Source organism: Bufo gargarizans, chromosome 8 (assembly GCF_014858855.1).
Source record: "Bufo gargarizans isolate SCDJY-AF-19 chromosome 8, ASM1485885v1, whole genome shotgun sequence".
NCBI classification, from domain to species: Eukaryota; Metazoa; Chordata; class Amphibia; order Anura; family Bufonidae; genus Bufo; species Bufo gargarizans.
The window spans coordinates 73,156,465-73,176,580 of record NC_058087.1 but is presented as its reverse complement, the minus strand read 5'-3'; the positions used below and the strand labels follow the sequence as shown (position 1 = coordinate 73,176,580).

The 20,116-nt window shown below is 42.1% G+C and overlaps 1 protein-coding gene across 1 annotated transcript in view; it reads left to right on the top strand.

The window, feature by feature from the left end:
- Positions 1–545: 545 nt before the first annotated feature.
- Positions 546–20,116, top strand: part of VPS8 (VPS8 subunit of CORVET complex) — a 146,207-nt gene continuing 126,636 nt past the window's right edge. The window contains exons 1-5 of the mRNA XM_044303766.1: positions 546–593; positions 5,572–5,794; positions 7,545–7,634; positions 17,616–17,667; positions 18,189–18,231. Coding sequence (XP_044159701.1) covers positions 5,696–5,794; positions 7,545–7,634; positions 17,616–17,667; positions 18,189–18,231 — 284 coding nt within the window. The 5' untranslated portion in view covers positions 546–593; positions 5,572–5,695. The remainder of the gene's footprint in view (positions 594–5,571; positions 5,795–7,544; positions 7,635–17,615; positions 17,668–18,188; positions 18,232–20,116) is intronic.

Here is a 20,116-nt window from a genome sequence, read left to right as displayed (position 1 = left end):
TGAATAACCAATAAAAATATAGTACACCTATAAAAACATATACCTACAAAAATTGTGCACAGTGATATACTAATTGCAAGTCTCAGTCCCTTTAAAGGGGTTATCTTGATGAATCAATATATTCTGCTTGGACGATTATATTTTTGACACCAGCCACTTGATTTAGCCCTTTGTATCCACCGCATGTAAGGGCCCTGCTCTGCGGCCATTAAAGGGGTTGTCTCACTTCAGCAAAAGGCATTTATCATGTACAGAAAGTTAATACTAATGTATTGTGATTGTCCATATTGCCTCCTTTGCTGGCTTGATTCATTAGTAAGTGCCTTGTATTAACTTTCTCTACATTATATTATTGGCCTATCTTTAGGAAAGCCCACCAATAAAAACTTCTTTAAGGCCCAAGCAGGCCTGGTCATGTGTTTTTTAGCTACACACTTCAGCAATTGTTGCTTTTCTTTATACATCATTTGTTCTATAGCAGTGTAAATAGTGGTATTGTATATACTTATCCGTGGAATATAACCTATAAAATAATTTTCTTTACAGGACACTGTGCCAGTCATAGTAGAGTACTGTCTGCTTCTGCAACGCACGTAAGTCATCTTCTCCATGAATAGCTGTTGCATTCTCGAGGAAGTTCTCCAGTCGGCTTCTCCGGTCAGGCAGCTGGTAATGCAGACTGCTGGGTGTCTTGGTGTGGATATTTTAATGAATTATCGATAAAGCAGAAAATGTTATCAAGAAAAGACGCCTTTGGTGCAGAATTTCAGTTTTTTATAAAATCAGTTGGTACCGGTCTGAAGGGCTGAAAGTGGCAGTTCCGTCCCTGACCCAAATATAATACAGTAGCAGAATGGTGACAGAAGCGCTTGAACACTTAGGACTTGCAGCTCAAGAGTGTTTTGTTAATTTCACACTAAGTTGTACAATAATGTGAACCGACCTGCCCAGCGGACCTTGAGCTATAACATACTGTTATTAATTATGGCAGCCTAATTGGCTAACAGACCCACCTTGACCCTTTAATGCACTGCACATATACAGCGCAGACACACAGTGCACTCGCCTCATACTAAGACTGTAAATTTAGCATAAATGACACCCCAACAGAGTTCACAAACCCTGAATTTACAACTCTCTGCCACCTCCTACCCCATCCTGTTTCTGGGCCCATTAGAGAATGTGATTCACAGACCTGCCGAGATTAGCCGCAATTATTAGGAGGTGTGTGCCATTTAATAATTGTACACCAGCAGGGCAGAAATTAAAAGGGTCATGCACCTTTGGGATTGGGTTGGCAAACCCTCCTCTTGGGCAGACCTGCGAAAGGAAGCATACTTACCTGCTTTCTGGCGGCTGCTCCCTTCTCCTCCTCATCCCCGGCCTCGGCTGCTCTGCTGCACTCCCAGGATGTAACCTTCCATTTGGAAGCGGCTGCAGCCAATCTCTGGCCTGACCTGCTCTCTTAGCATCATCTCAAATGGTCACGTGATGCAAGGAGAGCAGGTCACTGCTGCAGCTGCATCAAAACGGAAGTATAGTTCCTGGGGGGGCAGCGGGGCAGCCGAGCCCGGGAAAGAAGGATCGGTGAGCCAGCCCCGGGAAGCAGGTAAGTATGCTTCCCTTTGCAGGTCTTTCTCCCCCCCCCCCCCCCAAAAAAAAATGTACACAACCCCTTTAAGACTGGCAAATCGTTGGTCTTAATAAATGTGCTCTAGTCTTGTCACTTGACAAAATGTTTTTCAAAGCCAGTGAATGACATGCTAACAAGTGGCAGTATGTGAGTCTGACATTGACACATTGATTGGAAGAGATCAGGAGGCTGAAAAGTGGCTCTTCAATTATGTAGGTTTACAACACTGACTCATCAGCCATCTATGATATCAGGGTCTAGAAGGACATAATATTTCTAGCTTCACACTAAACTATCAGGGACATTTTGAAGTGGCAGATGGTGGAGCAGATGAAGTGAGAGCAGCTGGCTGAGATGGCGTACAAGTGGTTTGCCGTATTGCTCTTACAATGAGCACCGATGACGTGGCCTGTGATTATTGAGAAGGCCAAGTATATTCATGCATATGTGAAGGGTTCACATATTGTGGTGACTGGTCTAGAAACGTCACTTGTTCAATGGGAGCAATTTCTGGAGTCACTGTTTGCAGTGTGTGCCTTCAGACTAATTTATCATGAGGGTACAGCTTCATATGCAAAATACGGACCGCAATAGATCCATAATTACAGAATATGGATCATCTACGTATTAATGGTTATCATTTTCTAATCAGATGCATTTTCATGCAAAATATCTGCTTGTTTAGTCATACGAACTGTATTTTGTACCCTCCCTACAAGTAGTATTAGACATTTTATGACCACAAAATAGATACAAGTAACACTTGTGACGGACTGAAGTCACTGGGGCTGCTGGAGAAGCCTGAGGGCTAGCCTCCCTTCCTACGGACTATGGACCCAGAACTATGGATACCCCCTCAGATCTCTTGGGGTTACAAGGAACTATTAACCCTGATTTATGTGTGGAGTTTATATCGTTCCTATTCCCCATTTAAAGCTGCAGGGGTGAACCCAGCAACAAAAAGAAGAGTTCACTCTGCACTGAGGCTTCCAAGGAATGTGTTAGTTCATTTGTCCCTTTGTTCTGTTGTGTTAGTGATGGGATTAAGTAGCCGACTCCGGTGTAGAGGAGTAGATCACCATATGGTACACTCAGGAGATAATGCCATCACATGTGTCTCCTCTCTCCCTATTCTTTCTTTAAGACACTGGGGAGGTGATGTCTGTTTGCATGCTGTTCATGTTTGATTAAGTTATGATGTTAGACTTTCTGAACTATATATGTGTACTGAGTTAGTCCATTGTCCATTGATCAGTTTAATCCTAATGCATTCTGAATGAAGAGCATTCCGTTCAGTATGCATCAGGATGCATTAGTTCAGTCCCTCTTACGTTTTTTTGGCCGGAGAAAATACGGACTTACTCTATCCAATCAGTACTGCCATTTTCAGACTGTGCAGGTACACCCCCCAACTGGATACCACCCCTCTGTACCCTTACTGCAGACTGCTAGCAATTCATTCATAACTTCTAGTAGAAATAATAAAGGAATGACACAACATAGAGTCATAAGAATAGATCCTCTAGAATTGTTATTACAAGGGGAATGCATGGAGCTATTAAAACAGACATGTCAGGAAAGGTGACAGGTCCTCTTTAATACAGTCGTGCAGCACGGGCCTTCAGTCTAATATCTTAGTGCGGTGTTTAACAGTAGCAGCAAAATAGATGGAAAATTGCTGCACAGATTTTTAAATCCACATCATGCCCCATGCAGTGCGGAGGATGAATTCCACAGCAAATCCACATCTAAATCTGCAATTCAAGTACCAGCACCTGGATCTGAACACTTTTGTAATTGCATGTAATTAAAAACTTAGCCTAGCAAGTGAGTTATTCACTGAAATCTATTTGTATAGCGCCACCTGCTGTTTTTTTTTCTTTTTCTTTCCACCTCACTGAGATGGAAGCACATGCTCAGTTCCATCCTTCAACTGCCATAAGCTGCAGTAGAAAGGACATGCCCTCTGAGAAGGCGCACACCCCCTAAGCTGCCACTGCAAAATAAATTTAGCAGAGCAATGTATGGGGAGAACTCTGCATTCATGTCATGTACAAGGCTGGTAATAGCTTTGTCAGAAAGAGATTGTCATGTACTATATATCAAATTTTCATTTGTAACATTATTCATGTGTTAACCTCCAGATAACCCCTTTTAAGTAACTCATGCAGATTTAGACATGGCTTAGTTGTGGATTAGCTGCAGTAAAATGCATCCGGTGCGCACGTACCCTAAGCATTCAATGCTTAGGCCTCATGCGCACAACAGTATGTGTTTTGTGGTCCGCAAACCTCACATCTGCAAAATACGGATCCCAGACGTGTGCATTCCACCATCTTCTTTTTCCCTGCTAAAGAAATGCCTTAGCCTTGTCCACAAATGCACTAGGAATAAGACATTGTGCGACAATGGCACAGACATAAGGAACACAAAAAGGCGGATCAGATGTAGAACAAAAACACAGTCCTGTGCATGAGGCCTTTGAGGGTAATTTCAGCACATTTAAAGGGATTCTGTCACCTCCCCTAACCCAAAATCGGATTTTAAAGCAGCCATGCACCACAGCTTACCTTGAATAGGCTGTGCTCTTCTATCTTGTAATCCGTCCAGCAGTTTATGAGAAAATCGACTTTTATGATTATGCAAATTAGCCCTGAAGGTGCCCAGAGGGGCGTTTTGTTCCCCTTAGTGTGCCCAGTAACGCCCCTCTTACAGTGCCCAGCCCGCCTTCCTTCCGACTGCCTAACCTCCCACAGCCTCTCATCCCTCTCCTCCCCCTCCCTCACGGCCGAACGAACTCTCGCACAGGCGCAGTACCCACTGAGGGCTGCGCCAGTGCGATCTGCAGGAGACTGAGGGCAGGAGCTTCATCCTCGTCACTGGGCATGCGCCGAGCCCAGTGACGTCCGATGCTCGCTCTTCCCTCAGAGAGAGACTGAGAGAAGAGCGAGCATCGGACGTCACTGGGCTCGGCGCATGCCCAGTGACGAGGATGAAGCTCCTGCCCTCAGTCTCCTGCAGATCGCACTGGCGCAGCCCTCAGTGGGTACTGCGCCTGTGCGAGAGTTCGTTCGGCCGTGAGGGAGGGGGAGGAGAGGGATGAGAGGCTGTGGGAGGTTAGGCAGTCGGAAGGCGGGCTGGGCACTGTAAGAGGGGCGTTACTGGGCACACTAAGGGGAACAAAACGCCCCTCTGGGCACCTTCAGGGCTAATTTGCATAATCGTAAAAGTCGATTTTCTCATAAACTACTGGATGGATTACAAGATAGAAGAGCACAGCCTATTCAAGGTAAGCTGTGCTGCATGACTGCTTTAAAATCCGATTTTGGGTTAGGGGAGGTGACAGAATCCCTTTAAGAAAGGGATGGCTTATTACTAGGATATCCCATATGGATTGGAGCAGTGAGGATCTGCCCTCTGAGATTCTTGAGGATGCTGTGAAGGTAGGGACCAGAATGATGGACTTAATGTTGCAACCTTCAGAATTATTTCCCTGCACAGCAGCGCTCCCGATACCCGTTGCATCATAGTTCCATTCAGGCCATTAATACTCACTATGTGGATGCTCTATTCACATTGCCTTTGGGGTGATAAACCATTTTTGACAGTGTTCCCAAGGTGTGACATAGCAGTAAAACTTGATTAAATTGTGGTGTAATGAAGGTTGTAATGTAATTCTATTATTCTCGATGGAGTCAAGTTGCACACGACCCTGCGATCATCGCTAACATTTTTGTACACATTTAGCACAATGATAATTTGAAGCACCTGCCACAATTCTCCTAAAACAGTGACAGCCTCAGAAGACCACCACACTATTTCTCAGGAGATTCAGTCGATTCCATGTATATAATGGCTTTTACTGCTTATTTTTTAATTAGCATTTTTGCCTTCAACATCTACCATGTTGAACTTTTTGCTTTGTGATTTCTTTATAGAGATATCCTCTTCAGTCAAATATATGACAAACTGAGTGAGAACTGCGTGGCCAAAGGCGTCTTCTTGGAGTGTTTAGAGCCATATCTTCTGCGTGACCAGCTTCCTGGTCTTACCACTCAATTGATGAAGGATCTTCTTCTCCACTTTCAGGATAGAGGCCTGATGGAGACTGTAGAGGCCTGTATAATACATATGGACATCACAAGCCTCGACATACAGCAGGTACCACATTGACTATTTCTCTTACATGTCAACTACTTTGTGACCAATAACAGACTTTGAGGAGGTCTGTCATGGGTTTTTCAACCACATACCTCCTCTTAAAGGGGTTGTGCCACAAAACATAATCTACATTTTTCAAACAAGCACCTGGATCTGAATACTTTTGTAATTGCAGGTAACTAAAAATGTAGTATAGTCACGGAGCTATTTAATAAAATGTATCTGTATAGCACCACTTGTTTGTTCTTTTCCTCATCTCCTGTCCACCTCACTGAGGTGGTCGCATGCGCTCAGTTTAAATCTTCATCTGCCACCAGCCATATCTTCTATTAGAGGCTGTTACAGGTACAGGGTTGGTTCTACCTTTGTTAGAAATAGATTATCATGTACCATATGATGTCTGATTTAAAGTTTTTGTATTAATCATGGCTTAACCCCTTTAAGGCCGCCTTCCTACTAATTCCATGTAATTTTTATTTTCACCACCTTTGTTTTCCCACTATGCCCCCACTCCACTTTTCTGCTAGATAGGTTAATTGGCAGTCAAGATATAGAGAGGTGGAGACCACATCTGTCCTCAGTAAGTGCTGTCTCCTGTATTGTTCTGACACTGTGTCTAGGGTGGGGGACAGACGTGTTCTAGCGATGTAAGAGACAACAGCGACTGAGGACTGTGGTCTTCTTCTCTCTGTACCTTGGTTGCCAGTTAACATAACTGGCACCAACACAGAATGGGAGCCATAGTGGGACAATGGGGGACCTTCAAAAATAAAAATGACATTGCTTGAATCAGGAGGAAGGCAGCAATAAAGGGGTTTCTTGCAATTTTAATATTGATGACCTATTCTCAGGTTAGGTCATCAATATCAGATCCGATGGGGCCCAACGCCTGTCGCCTCCACCGATCAGCTGGTTGAAGAAAAGACTGCGCTCCGAGTGGGCACAGCATTCCCTTCATTGTTTACCTGCTCGCTGTTGACATCGCAGAGGTGAGCAGGTGTAATTACAAGAAGCCGTCCCATTCACTTTTATGGGACAGCTCATTCCTATAGTGTATACTACAGAGACGTCCCATTGAAGTAAATGGGACAGCTTGTAATTACACCTGCTCACCTCTGTGATGTCAACGGTGAGCAGGTAAACAATGAAGGGAAGGCTCCATATTAAAATACCGGAAAACCCCCTTAAGGGGGCAATATGTGGTTAAAAAACACACAACAGATCCTCTTTAAAGTCTTAGTGGTCTGCATATACTGTAGCTCTGCAGAGATGTATATTTATGCCTTTCATGGTTAGTTAGCTGCAGGCCCACAGGGGATGAGCTGTTAAAGGGGTCATCCCACAGATTAAAACCCTTTTACTCACTTTTCTGGAGGACCTTCTTTCCTTTCTGTGGGTGGGCAGCAGCTCATCAAGCACCTGCTTCTCCCAGGATGCATTGCAATGAGTTCTTCTTAAGCCCTTCCTGCATGCAAAATAGTCTCTGACATATAGAGATATACATATGATATACAATTTCCTTCTCCATTCTCTAGATGGAGATATAGCTGTATATTTCTATGGATTTAGAAGTAGGAATGAATGAATGGAGTCTGGACTGCATCACTATGAGATCACTACGCCAGCAGTGAGGGGAGGAAGGGAGCAGGGGAGCTACTGAGCATGTTAGTCCACCTATTAATGCAGAAGGATAGACATGCATCTGTATTGTAATAATACTTTGAAATGCCCTATTCATTGTATTTTTCAGATTGTTCAGATGTGTTGGGAGCACAGACTATATGATGCAATGATCTATGTGTACAACAGTGGGACAAATGATTTTATTAGCCCTATGGAGGTATGAATTATAGAAGTAATAAATAAAATAAAATTAAAACATTTTAAATCTGTTTTCTTCCCAGCTTACATTTATTTTTCCTATAAGCAGCTATTTGCAGCAGTAGAGATGCTGACTGTAGTGGTATACTTGCCTCCCACGCTGAGCAAGCGCTGAGCGTTCCCCCGCCAGTCTTTGCTTTATGCTACTTCAGCAATGTTGTGTCTTTCTGGCACCAGACTGCAGATGTCGATCACTGGCCTCATTGATGTCCTCAGTAAGGTTGGCGCTGTAGTCAGTGATCGGTCATTACCGCCACTGCGGTATAAATAATGATTACTTTCCATGACACCCTGCTCTGCACATACTTCTCTGCATGTACAAATTACTATGTAAGTCATTAGTGCATAGGCAAAGTGTTGATTACATGCAACATGAGTAACCTGAATTTTCGGATGTCTGCAGTAAGCCAAGACTTTATGAATAAAGGTTAATTTACATAGGATGACTGAGCCGGCAATTATCAGGATCAAACTGTTTTCAGACCCAGCAATGATGTTTGTTTATTTTTTTGATTGTTTAAGTATTATTATTATTTTTTTTACTTTTTTAAAATGATCACGTTCACACTGCCTGGCCCTGTCAATCAAGTGCAGAGGGTACAGCAGTTGCAGAGAGAGCTCAGCCTGTAGGTGTAATAGTAACGCCCCCATTGCGCCTAGAGGCTCATTTGCATGTATTAAAACATCATCTTTCTCAGCAATGTGGGCACATATGAACATGGGACTTCAGCTGTCAAGTGCACATGTAACAGGTCAGCCAGTGTCAAAGGTACAAATCTGGTGACAGATGCCCTTTAAGGGTAGTATTCCTTTATGCTCTTCTTACAGTGCATTCAGCTTAGCTTCAGTGCTGGTTACTTGGTGATTCTACAGTTGAGTCCTATATTTTGAACCAAAAAAAAACATACAGATAAATTTACTTGGTTAAAATTAGTAAAGTGTGGAAAAGTTAAGACTATCCAAGATTAGTTATACTGTAATTTTTTCCCTCCATCGGCTGGTCCTTTTATCTCTGTTGGACCAGCTGTCATAGGCGTTAATGAACCACTGTGGGTCTGAACTGCTCTGTGTCAGAGATTGGACTCTGTCGCCAATTACTTCCATGGTATAAACAAGCATTTGAACTCGCTAGGCAAAGAAGTCTTTCAGAGGTTCAGAGCAATATAAAGTCTTCTATACAGAAAACATGTTTTCTCTGTAAAATCTACCCTGGCCCAGCACACTACTGGCAAAGATGTATAAAACGGTGCCATTCTGTGTAACATCATGGATTTCGTTTTAAGAGGGCCGACTGTAAAAAGTGCACATTACGGGGGATTATTGATCCCTTTAAGGGAAGATTCACACGTGGCTTATTTTTCTACCTGGATTTGGCCACATTTTGATTCAGATTTGCTGTGGATTTACTTTTGCATTGCAAATGTGAATGAATCTACATAAACATTTGAATGAACAGTTTTACATAAATGAATATGTAGATGTAGAAGGAATAGAAAAATACAGCGGCTCACTGCTATTTTGTATGGAAAGGTGCTCACCCTCCGGCCTTACCCTCAAGACCAGAAAATTGATATACCGTAAATAAATAGATGAGGGGGCACACTCAAAAGGAAAACACTACTGGATGATGTAAATTTAATTTAATAAAATTATTATAAAAACAAACCCCTAAAATACACATAAAACATATACATCAAAATATCTGAATATGAAATATGCAGCAATCAAATGCATAAGAATATAACAAAAACACCAATGTCCTGCTTGGATTTGTAGATATAAATGTAGTAATCCCTGCAGTATAATTACATATCTACCCCACAAGGTATTTGGTTGAAAATCGGTGAAAAACGGCACTGTGGCCCTTTGAAGTTGATATTAAAAAGCCCACATTATGCTGCTGCTATGGTGCCGTGATTTTAAGTAATGTTCCAATTAGGAATAGAATTGGGAATAGAATGTAGGTGCCTTTTTCCTTGAATATCAGGATTCAGTGTCCTTAGATATATAAATCCACTTAGGCTGCTAGTGGTGGCTTGGATTAGAAATCAAAGTCCGATACTTCCTTTTGTACAGAGCTGCGTATATAACCTCCCAAGTTACTTACTGGTTCTTGCCGCTGTGACTTCTTATCCTTACCCCTTCTTGCTGCGAGACTGCAGCGCTGGTATCCCAGGTGGCCGTACACGGCCGACTGTGGCGTCCCACGTGACCTGGTCTCTGGGGTTCCGGGTAGACGCTTGTCTATGACGTCACTGTTTGTGCGGCTGTAACTTTGATATTGGAGGTGAACCGATGATGTTTATAGACCGCTAGTATTTTTCAACGATGTTTGGCGATCTGGCTGATGTTGAGGTTCCTTTCTTTGTTGGTTAGAATCCGCGCTCACTCTGATATGCCAGACGCGTTTCGAGGTATTACACCTCTTCCTCAGTGGCCACCGAGTGAGTGGATTCTCACTCCTTAAATACCGTATAGTCCCACCCATCAATCAACTCTCATATGTGTAATCTAATGAGTGGGATGGATTTGATTGCTGTTTTTCTTCCATCAAGATATAAAATAGCAAAATTTAAATTCACATTAAATAAGCAATATAAATATAATTTAAAACATATTAAACACTTATATGAGTGATCTGCATGATCAAGACCTGATTTTCGAAAAAAACGCATTGAAACCGCATCAGTGTGAATTGTGTCTCACATGCGGTTTTTGTATTTTTATATTCAGCAGGATATAATAATCCCTTTTGGAGTCAATGGACCCAAAGACGCATCCACCAATGTTGTCATTTGGTGCGTCTTTGTGCTTCCTCGTTATCAGTACCTATTTTTGAAGGGTAGCATGTGGGGGAAGCTGCCTGGTGGGGAGGGGAGACCACAGTGTCTATAACTGACTAATCTGTGGTGTCTCATCCCCACCAAGCAGCCCACCCCCTTTCACAGGAATCCGAATACCTCCATCTCCGCATTTAGCCCCCTTGGGATGATGGTATCGTACTCAAAAATTCTGCGGGATTCCTGTCTTGACATGTGAGCAATATGGTTTCCTCCTCTCCACAATTTTTTGACCCTTTCTATAGCTGTAAATTTGAGGCTGGTTGGATCACAATTGTGTTGAATCTTAAAATGTTTCGATAGGGAGTGTGTTTCTAAACCTTTCTTTATATTTGCCACATGTTCAGCTACTCTCTTTTTGAGTGTCCTTTTAGTTCTCCCTATATATTGTTTTTTACATCCACATTCCAGCAGGTATATCACGTCTGTGGAGTCGCAGGTCAAACATTCTTGTATTTCTACACTGAATGTATTTACTGTGGATGTTACCCTACTTGTTTTTTTGGGGAAGCTAGTGATTTTGCAGTTGGAGCATCTCCCACACTTGAAGAATCCATTGGTTGTCAGCCAATTCTTTTGTTTGTGTTGTTGTTGACTATCCATTTTAATTTTGACAGTTGGTGCTACTTTGCCTGCTAAGTTGTTCGCTCTTGTATATGTTATTTTTGGCACATCACTTAACAGTGGGCCAATTAATTTATCATTTAGCAGGTGTTCCCAATGTTTTCGGATGGTTCTTTCTATCATTTTATGTTGGGAACTAAACGGGAGAATGATTCTTATTTCTTCATCTCGTATTTGTGATGGACCTATCTCAAAGAAGCTCTTCCTTTCCATCTTTTTTACTTTCTCTAGAGATTTTTCTATAATCTGAATTGGATAGTCTCTTTCCACAAATTGTTGTTTCAAGCCAGTGGCTTCTTCATCAAACTTGCTATCAACCGTGCAGTTTCGCTTTAATCTGCGAAACTGGCTGGTTGGTATATTGATCAGCCATCGAGGAAGATGGCAACTAGCAAATCTGATGAAGCTATTTTTAGCCACTGGCTTGAAAAAAGTATTGCACTGTAGCTGACTACCCTTGATCCATATTTCTAAATCCAGGAATTCAACTTTTTCTTTACTGGTGATTGGACTAAATATTAAATTGTTATCATTTTTGTTTATATCACTGAGGAATAGATTGAGGGACTCAGCTGTATTGCACCAAATGAACAGGATGTCGTCAATGTACCGCCGCCACAGCACCAGATCCGTCCCCAGCCTGGGCAAGATGACTTCCTTCTCCCATTGTGCCAAAAAAAGGTTGGCATAGCTGGGGGCGAATCTGGTGCCCATGGCGGTACCGGTACACTGCAGATAAAACTCCTGCTCAAAAGCAAAATAATTGTGAGTGAGGATATATCTTACTCCATCTAATAGAAACCCTAATTGCTCCATAGAGAGTCCTCCTCCTGACAATTGTTGGTGCAATGCCTGAATCCCCCTGGTATGTTCAATAATTGTATAGAGAGATCCGACATCAAGTGTCCCCAAGATCCACCCATCCGTCCAAGTGACCTCTTCCAAAGTTTTAATAATGTCTGTAGTGTCACGAATATACGATGGCACTTGTTTGACATAAGGTTGAAGCCACTGATCTATATATTTGGACAGATTACATGATATAGATTGAATGCCCGACACAATCGGGCGACCTGGCGGTGTATCCAGGCTTTTGTGGATCTTGGGGACACAATAGAACATCGGAACCCTCCTCTCAGTGTCCAGAATAAACCTGGATTCCTGGTCAGAGAGAAATTCAGCTTCTACCCCCCTTACACAATAATTTTTAAGAATATTGTAGTATTCTTGTGTTGGGTCTCCTTTTAATTTTTGGTAGGTATTGCCAGATCTTAGCTGTCTATAGCATTCTTCTATGTAGTCTACTTTGTTTAATATTACTACAGCTCCGCCTTTATCTGCGGGCCTAATGACAATATCGTTTGTTTCCTGTAGGGATTTGATGGCTTTAATCTCTTCTCTGTTTAGATTTGAATTTATCCTGCGACTCTTTATTCTTCTTATATCGCGTTCCACATTGTTCTTAAATGTGGCCATTTCATTACTGATTTCCTGCCTAGGATATTTCTTCGATCTAGCCTTAAGATCTGTATGTGGATATTTCTTTACATTACTACCCATATCTATCTCTCTATTGATTGGGTTTTTAAGGAAGTATTTTTTAAGACATAGGCGTCTAATAAATTTCTCAACTCCTATGTATGTGGCAAATTTATCCATAGGGTTGGTAGGAGCAAATTTTAACCCTTTGTTGAGAAGTTGCACTTGAGTTTCTGTAAGTGTAGTGTCACTGATATTTATTATATTAGTGATTGGCATTTTTATCTCTTGTGTTTTCGTCTTTTGTGCATGTCGTCCCCTTCGTATTCTTCGTTGTGATTGTATTTTTGTGACCTGTTCAGTGTTGGTGTGTATTGGTGTGCTGTATCTTGATGATGTTTGTACTCCTGTCTGTGTGTTTGATAGTGTCCTCTGTTTTGTGTGTGTTCCCTCGGGCGATCCCTCAGGTTGTAGTCGTGAACATGGTTCTGTGTTGTGTACATATGTTTCTTTGTCTCTTGTCGTGTTGGAGTCGGGGTCCGTATCTTTCTTATTCGTGCATTGTGGTGTGGGGGTGTAAAATCTAAAAAATGAGGTGTTGCTAATGTTTCATATCTATTTGTGGTTTTAACATTCTCTATTTGGACCTGTGTGTTGGGGTGTTCACCTTCCCTATGTCTGTGGACTTCTGTGGTCCCTTTCTTTTCTATATGGTGTAATTTTTTAGATTTTTTACTTATTATATCCCTTTCTAGGTCCAAATAGAGAATGTTAAAACCACAAATAGATATGAAACATTAGCAACACCTCATTTTTTAGATTTTACACCCCCACACCACAATGCACGAATAAGAAAGATACGGACCCCGACTCCAACACGACAAGAGACAAAGAAACATAGGTACACAACACAGAACCATGTTCACGACTACAACCTGAGGGATCGCCCGAGGGAACACACACAAAACAGAGGACACTATCAAACACACAGACAGGAGTACAAACATCATCAAGATACAGCACACCAATACACACCAACACTGAACAGGTCACAAAAATACAATCACAACGAAGAATACGAAGGGGACGACATGCACAAAAGACGAAAACACAAGAGATAAAAATGCCAATCACTAATATAATAAATATCAGTGACACTACACTTACAGAAACTCAAGTGCAACTTCTCAACAAAGGGTTAAAATTTGCTCCTACCAACCCTATGGATAAATTTGCCACATACATAGGAGTTGAGAAATTTATTAGACGCCTATGTCTTAAAAAATACTTCCTTAAAAACCCAATCAATAGAGAGATAGATATGGGTAGTAATGTAAAGAAATATCCACATACAGATCTTAAGGCTAGATCGAAGAAATATCCTAGGCAGGAAATCAGTAATGAAATGGCCACATTTAAGAACAATGTGGAACGCGATATAAGAAGAATAAAGAGTCGCAGGATAAATTCAAATCTAAACAGAGAAGAGATTAAAGCCATCAAATCCCTACAGGAAACAAACGATATTGTCATTAGGCCCGCAGATAAAGGCGGAGCTGTAGTAATATTAAACAAAGTAGACTACATAGAAGAATGCTATAGACAGCTAAGATCTGGCAATACCTACCAAAAATTAAAAGGAGACCCAACACAAGAATACTACAATATTCTTAAAAATTATTGTGTAAGGGGGGTAGAAGCTGAATTTCTCTCTGACCAGGAATCCAGGTTTATTCTGGACACTGAGAGGAGGGTTCCGATGTTCTATTGTGTCCCCAAGATCCACAAAAGCCTGGATACACCGCCAGGTCGCCCGATTGTGTCGGGCATTCAATCTATATCATGTAATCTGTCCAAATATATAGATCAGTGGCTTCAACCTTATGTCAAACAAGTGCCATCGTATATTCGTGACACTACAGACATTATTAAAACTTTGGAAGAGGTCACTTGGACGGATGGGTGGATCTTGGGGACACTTGATGTCGGATCTCTCTATACAATTATTGAACATACCAGGGGGATTCAGGCATTGCACCAACAATTGTCAGGAGGAGGACTCTCTATGGAGCAATTAGGGTTTCTATTAGATGGAGTAAGATATATCCTCACTCACAATTATTTTGCTTTTGAGCAGGAGTTTTATCTGCAGTGTACCGGTACCGCCATGGGCACCAGATTCGCCCCCAGCTATGCCAACCTTTTTTTGGCACAATGGGAGAAGGAAGTCATCTTGCCCAGGCTGGGGACGGATCTGGTGCTGTGGCGGCGGTACATTGACGACATCCTGTTCATTTGGTGCAATACAGCTGAGTCCCTCAATCTATTCCTCAGTGATATAAACAAAAATGATAACAATTTAATATTTAGTCCAATCACCAGTAAAGAAAAAGTTGAATTCCTGGATTTAGAAATATGGATCAAGGGTAGTCAGCTACAGTGCAATACTTTTTTCAAGCCAGTGGCTAAAAATAGCTTCATCAGATTTGCTAGTTGCCATCTTCCTCGATGGCTGATCAATATACCAACCAGCCAGTTTCGCAGATTAAAGCGAAACTGCACGGTTGATAGCAAGTTTGATGAAGAAGCCACTGGCTTGAAACAACAATTTGTGGAAAGAGACTATCCAATTCAGATTATAGAAAAATCTCTAGAGAAAGTAAAAAAGATGGAAAGGAAGAGCTTCTTTGAGATAGGTCCATCACAAATACGAGATGAAGAAATAAGAATCATTCTCCCGTTTAGTTCCCAACATAAAATGATAGAAAGAACCATCCGAAAACATTGGGAACACCTGCTAAATGATAAATTAATTGGCCCACTGTTAAGTGATGTGCCAAAAATAACATATACAAGAGCGAACAACTTAGCAGGCAAAGTAGCACCAACTGTCAAAATTAAAATGGATAGTCAACAACAACACAAACAAAAGAATTGGCTGACAACCAATGGATTCTTCAAGTGTGGGAGATGCTCCAACTGCAAAATCACTAGCTTCCCCAAAAAAACAAGTAGGGTAACATCCACAGTAAATACATTCAGTGTAGAAATACAAGAATGTTTGACCTGCGACTCCACAGACGTGATATACCTGCTGGAATGTGGATGTAAAAAACAATATATAGGGAGAACTAAAAGGACACTCAAAAAGAGAGTAGCTGAACATGTGGCAAATATAAAGAAAGGTTTAGAAACACACTCCCTATCGAAACATTTTAAGATTCAACACAATTGTGATCCAACCAGCCTCAAATTTACAGCTATAGAAAGGGTCAAAAAATTGTGGAGAGGAGGAAACCATATTGCTCACATGTCAAGACAGGAATCCCGCAGAATTTTTGAGTACGATACCATCATCCCAAGGGGGCTAAATGCGGAGATGGAGGTATTCGGATTCCTGTGAAAGGGGGTGGGCTGCTTGGTGGGGATGAGACACCACAGATTAGTCAGTTATAGACACTGTGGTCTCCCCTCCCCACCAGGCAGCTTCCCCCACATGCTACCCTTCAAAAATAGGTACTGATAACGAGGAAGCACAAAGACGCACCAAATGACAACATTGGTGGATGCGTCTTTGGGTCCATTGACTCCAAAAGGGATTATTATATCCTGCTGAATATAAAAATACAAAAACCGCATGTGAGACACAATTCACACTGATGCGGTTTCAATGCGTTTTTTTCGAAAATCAGGTCTTGATCATGCAGATCACTCATATAAGTGTTTAATATGTTTTAAATTATATTTATATTGTTATTATTTAATGTGAATTTAAATTTTGCTATTTTATATCTTGATGGAAGAAAAACAGCAATCAAATCCATCCCACTCATTAGATTACACATATGAGAGTTGATTGATGGGTGGGACTATACGGTATTTAAGGAGTGAGAATCCACTCACTCGGTGGCCACTGAGGAAGAGGTGTAATACCTCGAAACGCGTCTGGCATATCAGAGTGAGCGCGGATTCTAACCAACAAAGAAAGGAACCTCAACATCAGCCAGATCGCCAAACATCGTTGAAAAATACTAGCGGTCTATAAACATCATCGGTTCACCTCCAATATCAAAGTTACAGCCGCACAAACAGTGACGTCATAGACAAGCGTCTACCCGGAACCCCAGAGACCAGGTCACGTGGGACGCCACAGTCGGCCGTGTACGGCCACCTGGGATACCAGCGCTGCAGTCTCGCAGCAAGAAGGGGTAAGGATAAGAAGTCACAGCGGCAAGAACCAGTAAGTAACTTGGGAGGTTATATACGCAGCTCTGTACAAAAGGAAGTATCGGACTTTGATTTCTAATCCAAGCCACCACTAGCAGCCTAAGTGGATTTATATATCTAAGGACACTGAATCCTGATATTCAAGGAAAAAGGCACCTACATTCTATTCCCAATTCTATTCCTAATTGGAACATTACTTAAAATCACGGCACCATAGCAGCAGCATAATGTGGGCTTTTTAATATCAACTTCAAAGGGCCACAGTGCCGTTTTTCACCGATTTTCAACCAAAATACCTTGTGGGGTAGATATGTAATTATACTGCAGGGATTACTACATTTATATCTACAAATCCAAGCAGGACATTGGTGTTTTTGTTATATTCTTATGCATTTGATTGCTGCATATTTCATATTCAGATATTTTGATGTATATGTTTTATGTGTATTTTAGGGGTTTGTTTTTATAATAATTTTATTAAATTAAATTTACATCATCCAGTAGTGTTTTCCTTTTGAGTGTGCCCCCTCATCTATTTATTTACGGAATATGTAGATGTAGAAACAATCTAGAAATTCTATGCATGGGGGATTTTATCATAGACAGGCATTTTACACCATTTTACACCAGTCTATAATATTAGAATGATAAATCCCCCCCCCCATGCTGTGTTCTTTAATTTTCCTATATACTGTATTTCTCCTATAGTTTACATGTTCTTGAGTTAGATTTTTACTTTACTTTTTATTTTAACATTTTTGTTCACTTAGAAACTATTCAAGTCCATTTCTGCGCCTGTCAGCTCTGGGAAGTCATTGACCGGTATGTTGTCGGCAGCACTTGCAAATGTGATGTTGAACGTTGTATTTTCCGTCCATGTGTTTATGCATTGTAAGGCCATAATATTCTCCAACCCCTTTAATGATCCCCAAAAATGCCTGGGCCCCTCATACTGGTTATACTTACTCTGCTCCCCGGCACCCGCTGCATCTCCCCGTCAAAACATCCGGCACCGTGGGGAGCCTCCCTAGCATCACTGTGCGGGCATCAGAAGCAACGTGGGTAAGTATTACCAGTATGAGAGGCCTGGGCATTTTGGGGGGCATTATAGGGGTTGGATAATCCCATTTAAAGGGATATTCCAGTGCAATCAAAATCATACCTGCTAATGGTTTAAAACAATAGAGGATCTAATGCTGACCTCACCGTGCTCCACTTATTGCTTTGCTACAAAGCACGGCATAAAATGGCTGGGAATACCGCTCAGCCAATCACTGCGATGACCCGTGTTTTGTAGATATGGACGGTTTTATCTTTCTGACCTTATACTTTTTGTCTACTAGATGAACAAGTTGTCATGGGAAACAAGCTTCTTGTGTATATCAGGTTGGTAACTAATATAATTTTCCCGTTAAAAGTGTATTTCCCATGAGCCATCAAAATGAACTTCACTGTGGACTTGGTGCATATAACTGTTCTATAGATAACAGTGATATATCACTGATCTTCAATAAGACCCTTTGCTTTAGATTTTATTTTTCATTAGAAAATTTTGGCCAACACCCCTTAATTAGCGGCGTAAATCCCCATTTTGATTTTACTGTATGTACACCCTATATGACCAACAAAAATAAAGTAACTATAATGTTGAAATCTGTGTTTCCATTTCAAGGACAGCTTTTGACAGACGTGACATCTAGAGACAGGGAAGCACCCAGAAATTTAGCTTAGGGGGTCCCGAGGAGAATAAAGGCGGGGCATGTGGTTGAATTTTAGGCCCTGCCCATTAATATAAGCCCCTCCTGCATATAATAGGCCACTCCCAACAAACACCATACAGCTAAAATTATATGGATGGAGTCTCACCCTCACCCCCACATAGACTCACTGTACTTAATACTCAGGGCCCCAACATGCAGGAGCTGTTGCAGCTTTGCTTCCTCCCTCCTAGTCCTGAAGATACCAAAAGAGGACTGGAGAAGGAGCTGCATGATATTTAAGGTGTATAGGTCCGGGTGAGAGGAGCCCGGCTCTACACATCATACAGAGAGGGGAAGGCCTGCCCTGGCTGCACTGCCTGCTTTACATTATACAATAGACAACAGCAGCCTACAGCCAGGAAGCTTCCCCCGACCCTGCTTGCGGCCTGTCGTCCTACCCCCTCAGCTGTCCTCACCAGGCCGAAGTCCCCCTGTCCTATTTGCAGCCACCGCCTTATTTATACCTGCCTGGCACTGCATGGTTGCTAGTGATACTGTACTTTGAGCCTCTTGTGTCTCCTTTCCTGCGTAGAGCATGCCCGCTGCTCCACTGCCACTTAGTGATCACTGTTCTGTGCTGGCAGTGTTAAAAGCACAAGGGTGCACCTAGCCTTGGACACCACCTCATTTGAAGTTTAAAGGGGTTTTGTCCTTTCAGCAAGTGGCATTTATCATGTAGAGAAAGTTAATACAGGGCACTTACTAATTTACTGTGATTGTCCATATTGCTTCGAGTGCTGGCTCGGCTATTTCCATCGGGCCCATAGAAGTGAATAGGAGTGGTGGCCGGTTCTGCCCGGTGTGCTCCCATTCACTTCTATGGGGAGAGCGTTTGGTGATAGCCGGACCGGAGTCCTCCAGCCACCACTTTGCGGGGCTCTGTTCCCGATATAGGTGCGGGTCCCAGCGGTGGGACCAACACCTATAAGACAATGGGAGCATATCCTAGCAATATGCCCCCATTTTCTGAGATGAGACAACCCCTTTAACTTCCTCTACATAGTAAATGCTATTTGCTGAAGTGACAAAACCCATTTAAGATCTCTGGGCACATTTATTAAGACCAGCGTTTTAGATGCCATTCTTAATAACCCCTATACCTGGAGGTGGATCTGCTGGAGTTATGAAGAGACGCCGGCCTCTACATAACTTTGGCGGTTCCTCTGCCACTTCTAAACGTAAGAAAGCTTCCTAGCATTTAGACTATTTTCTACTCCTAAAAAGGGGGTGTAGAAAATGGTAAATAACCCCTTCCCTGCCCACTCCATGCCGACCTATCTGACGTGAGCGGGGAGAAGTTGCAGATTGCGTCGCAAAGGACCTTTGCGACACAATCTGTGCCAGAAATACGCCTAATTTAGGCTACTTTCACACTAGCGTTCGATCGGATCCGTTCTGAACGGATTCGATCATAATAATGCAGACGGAGGCTCCGTTCAGAACGGATCCGTCTGCATTATATTGGCAAAAAAAAGCTAAGTGTGAAAGTAGCCTGAGCGGATCCGTCCAGA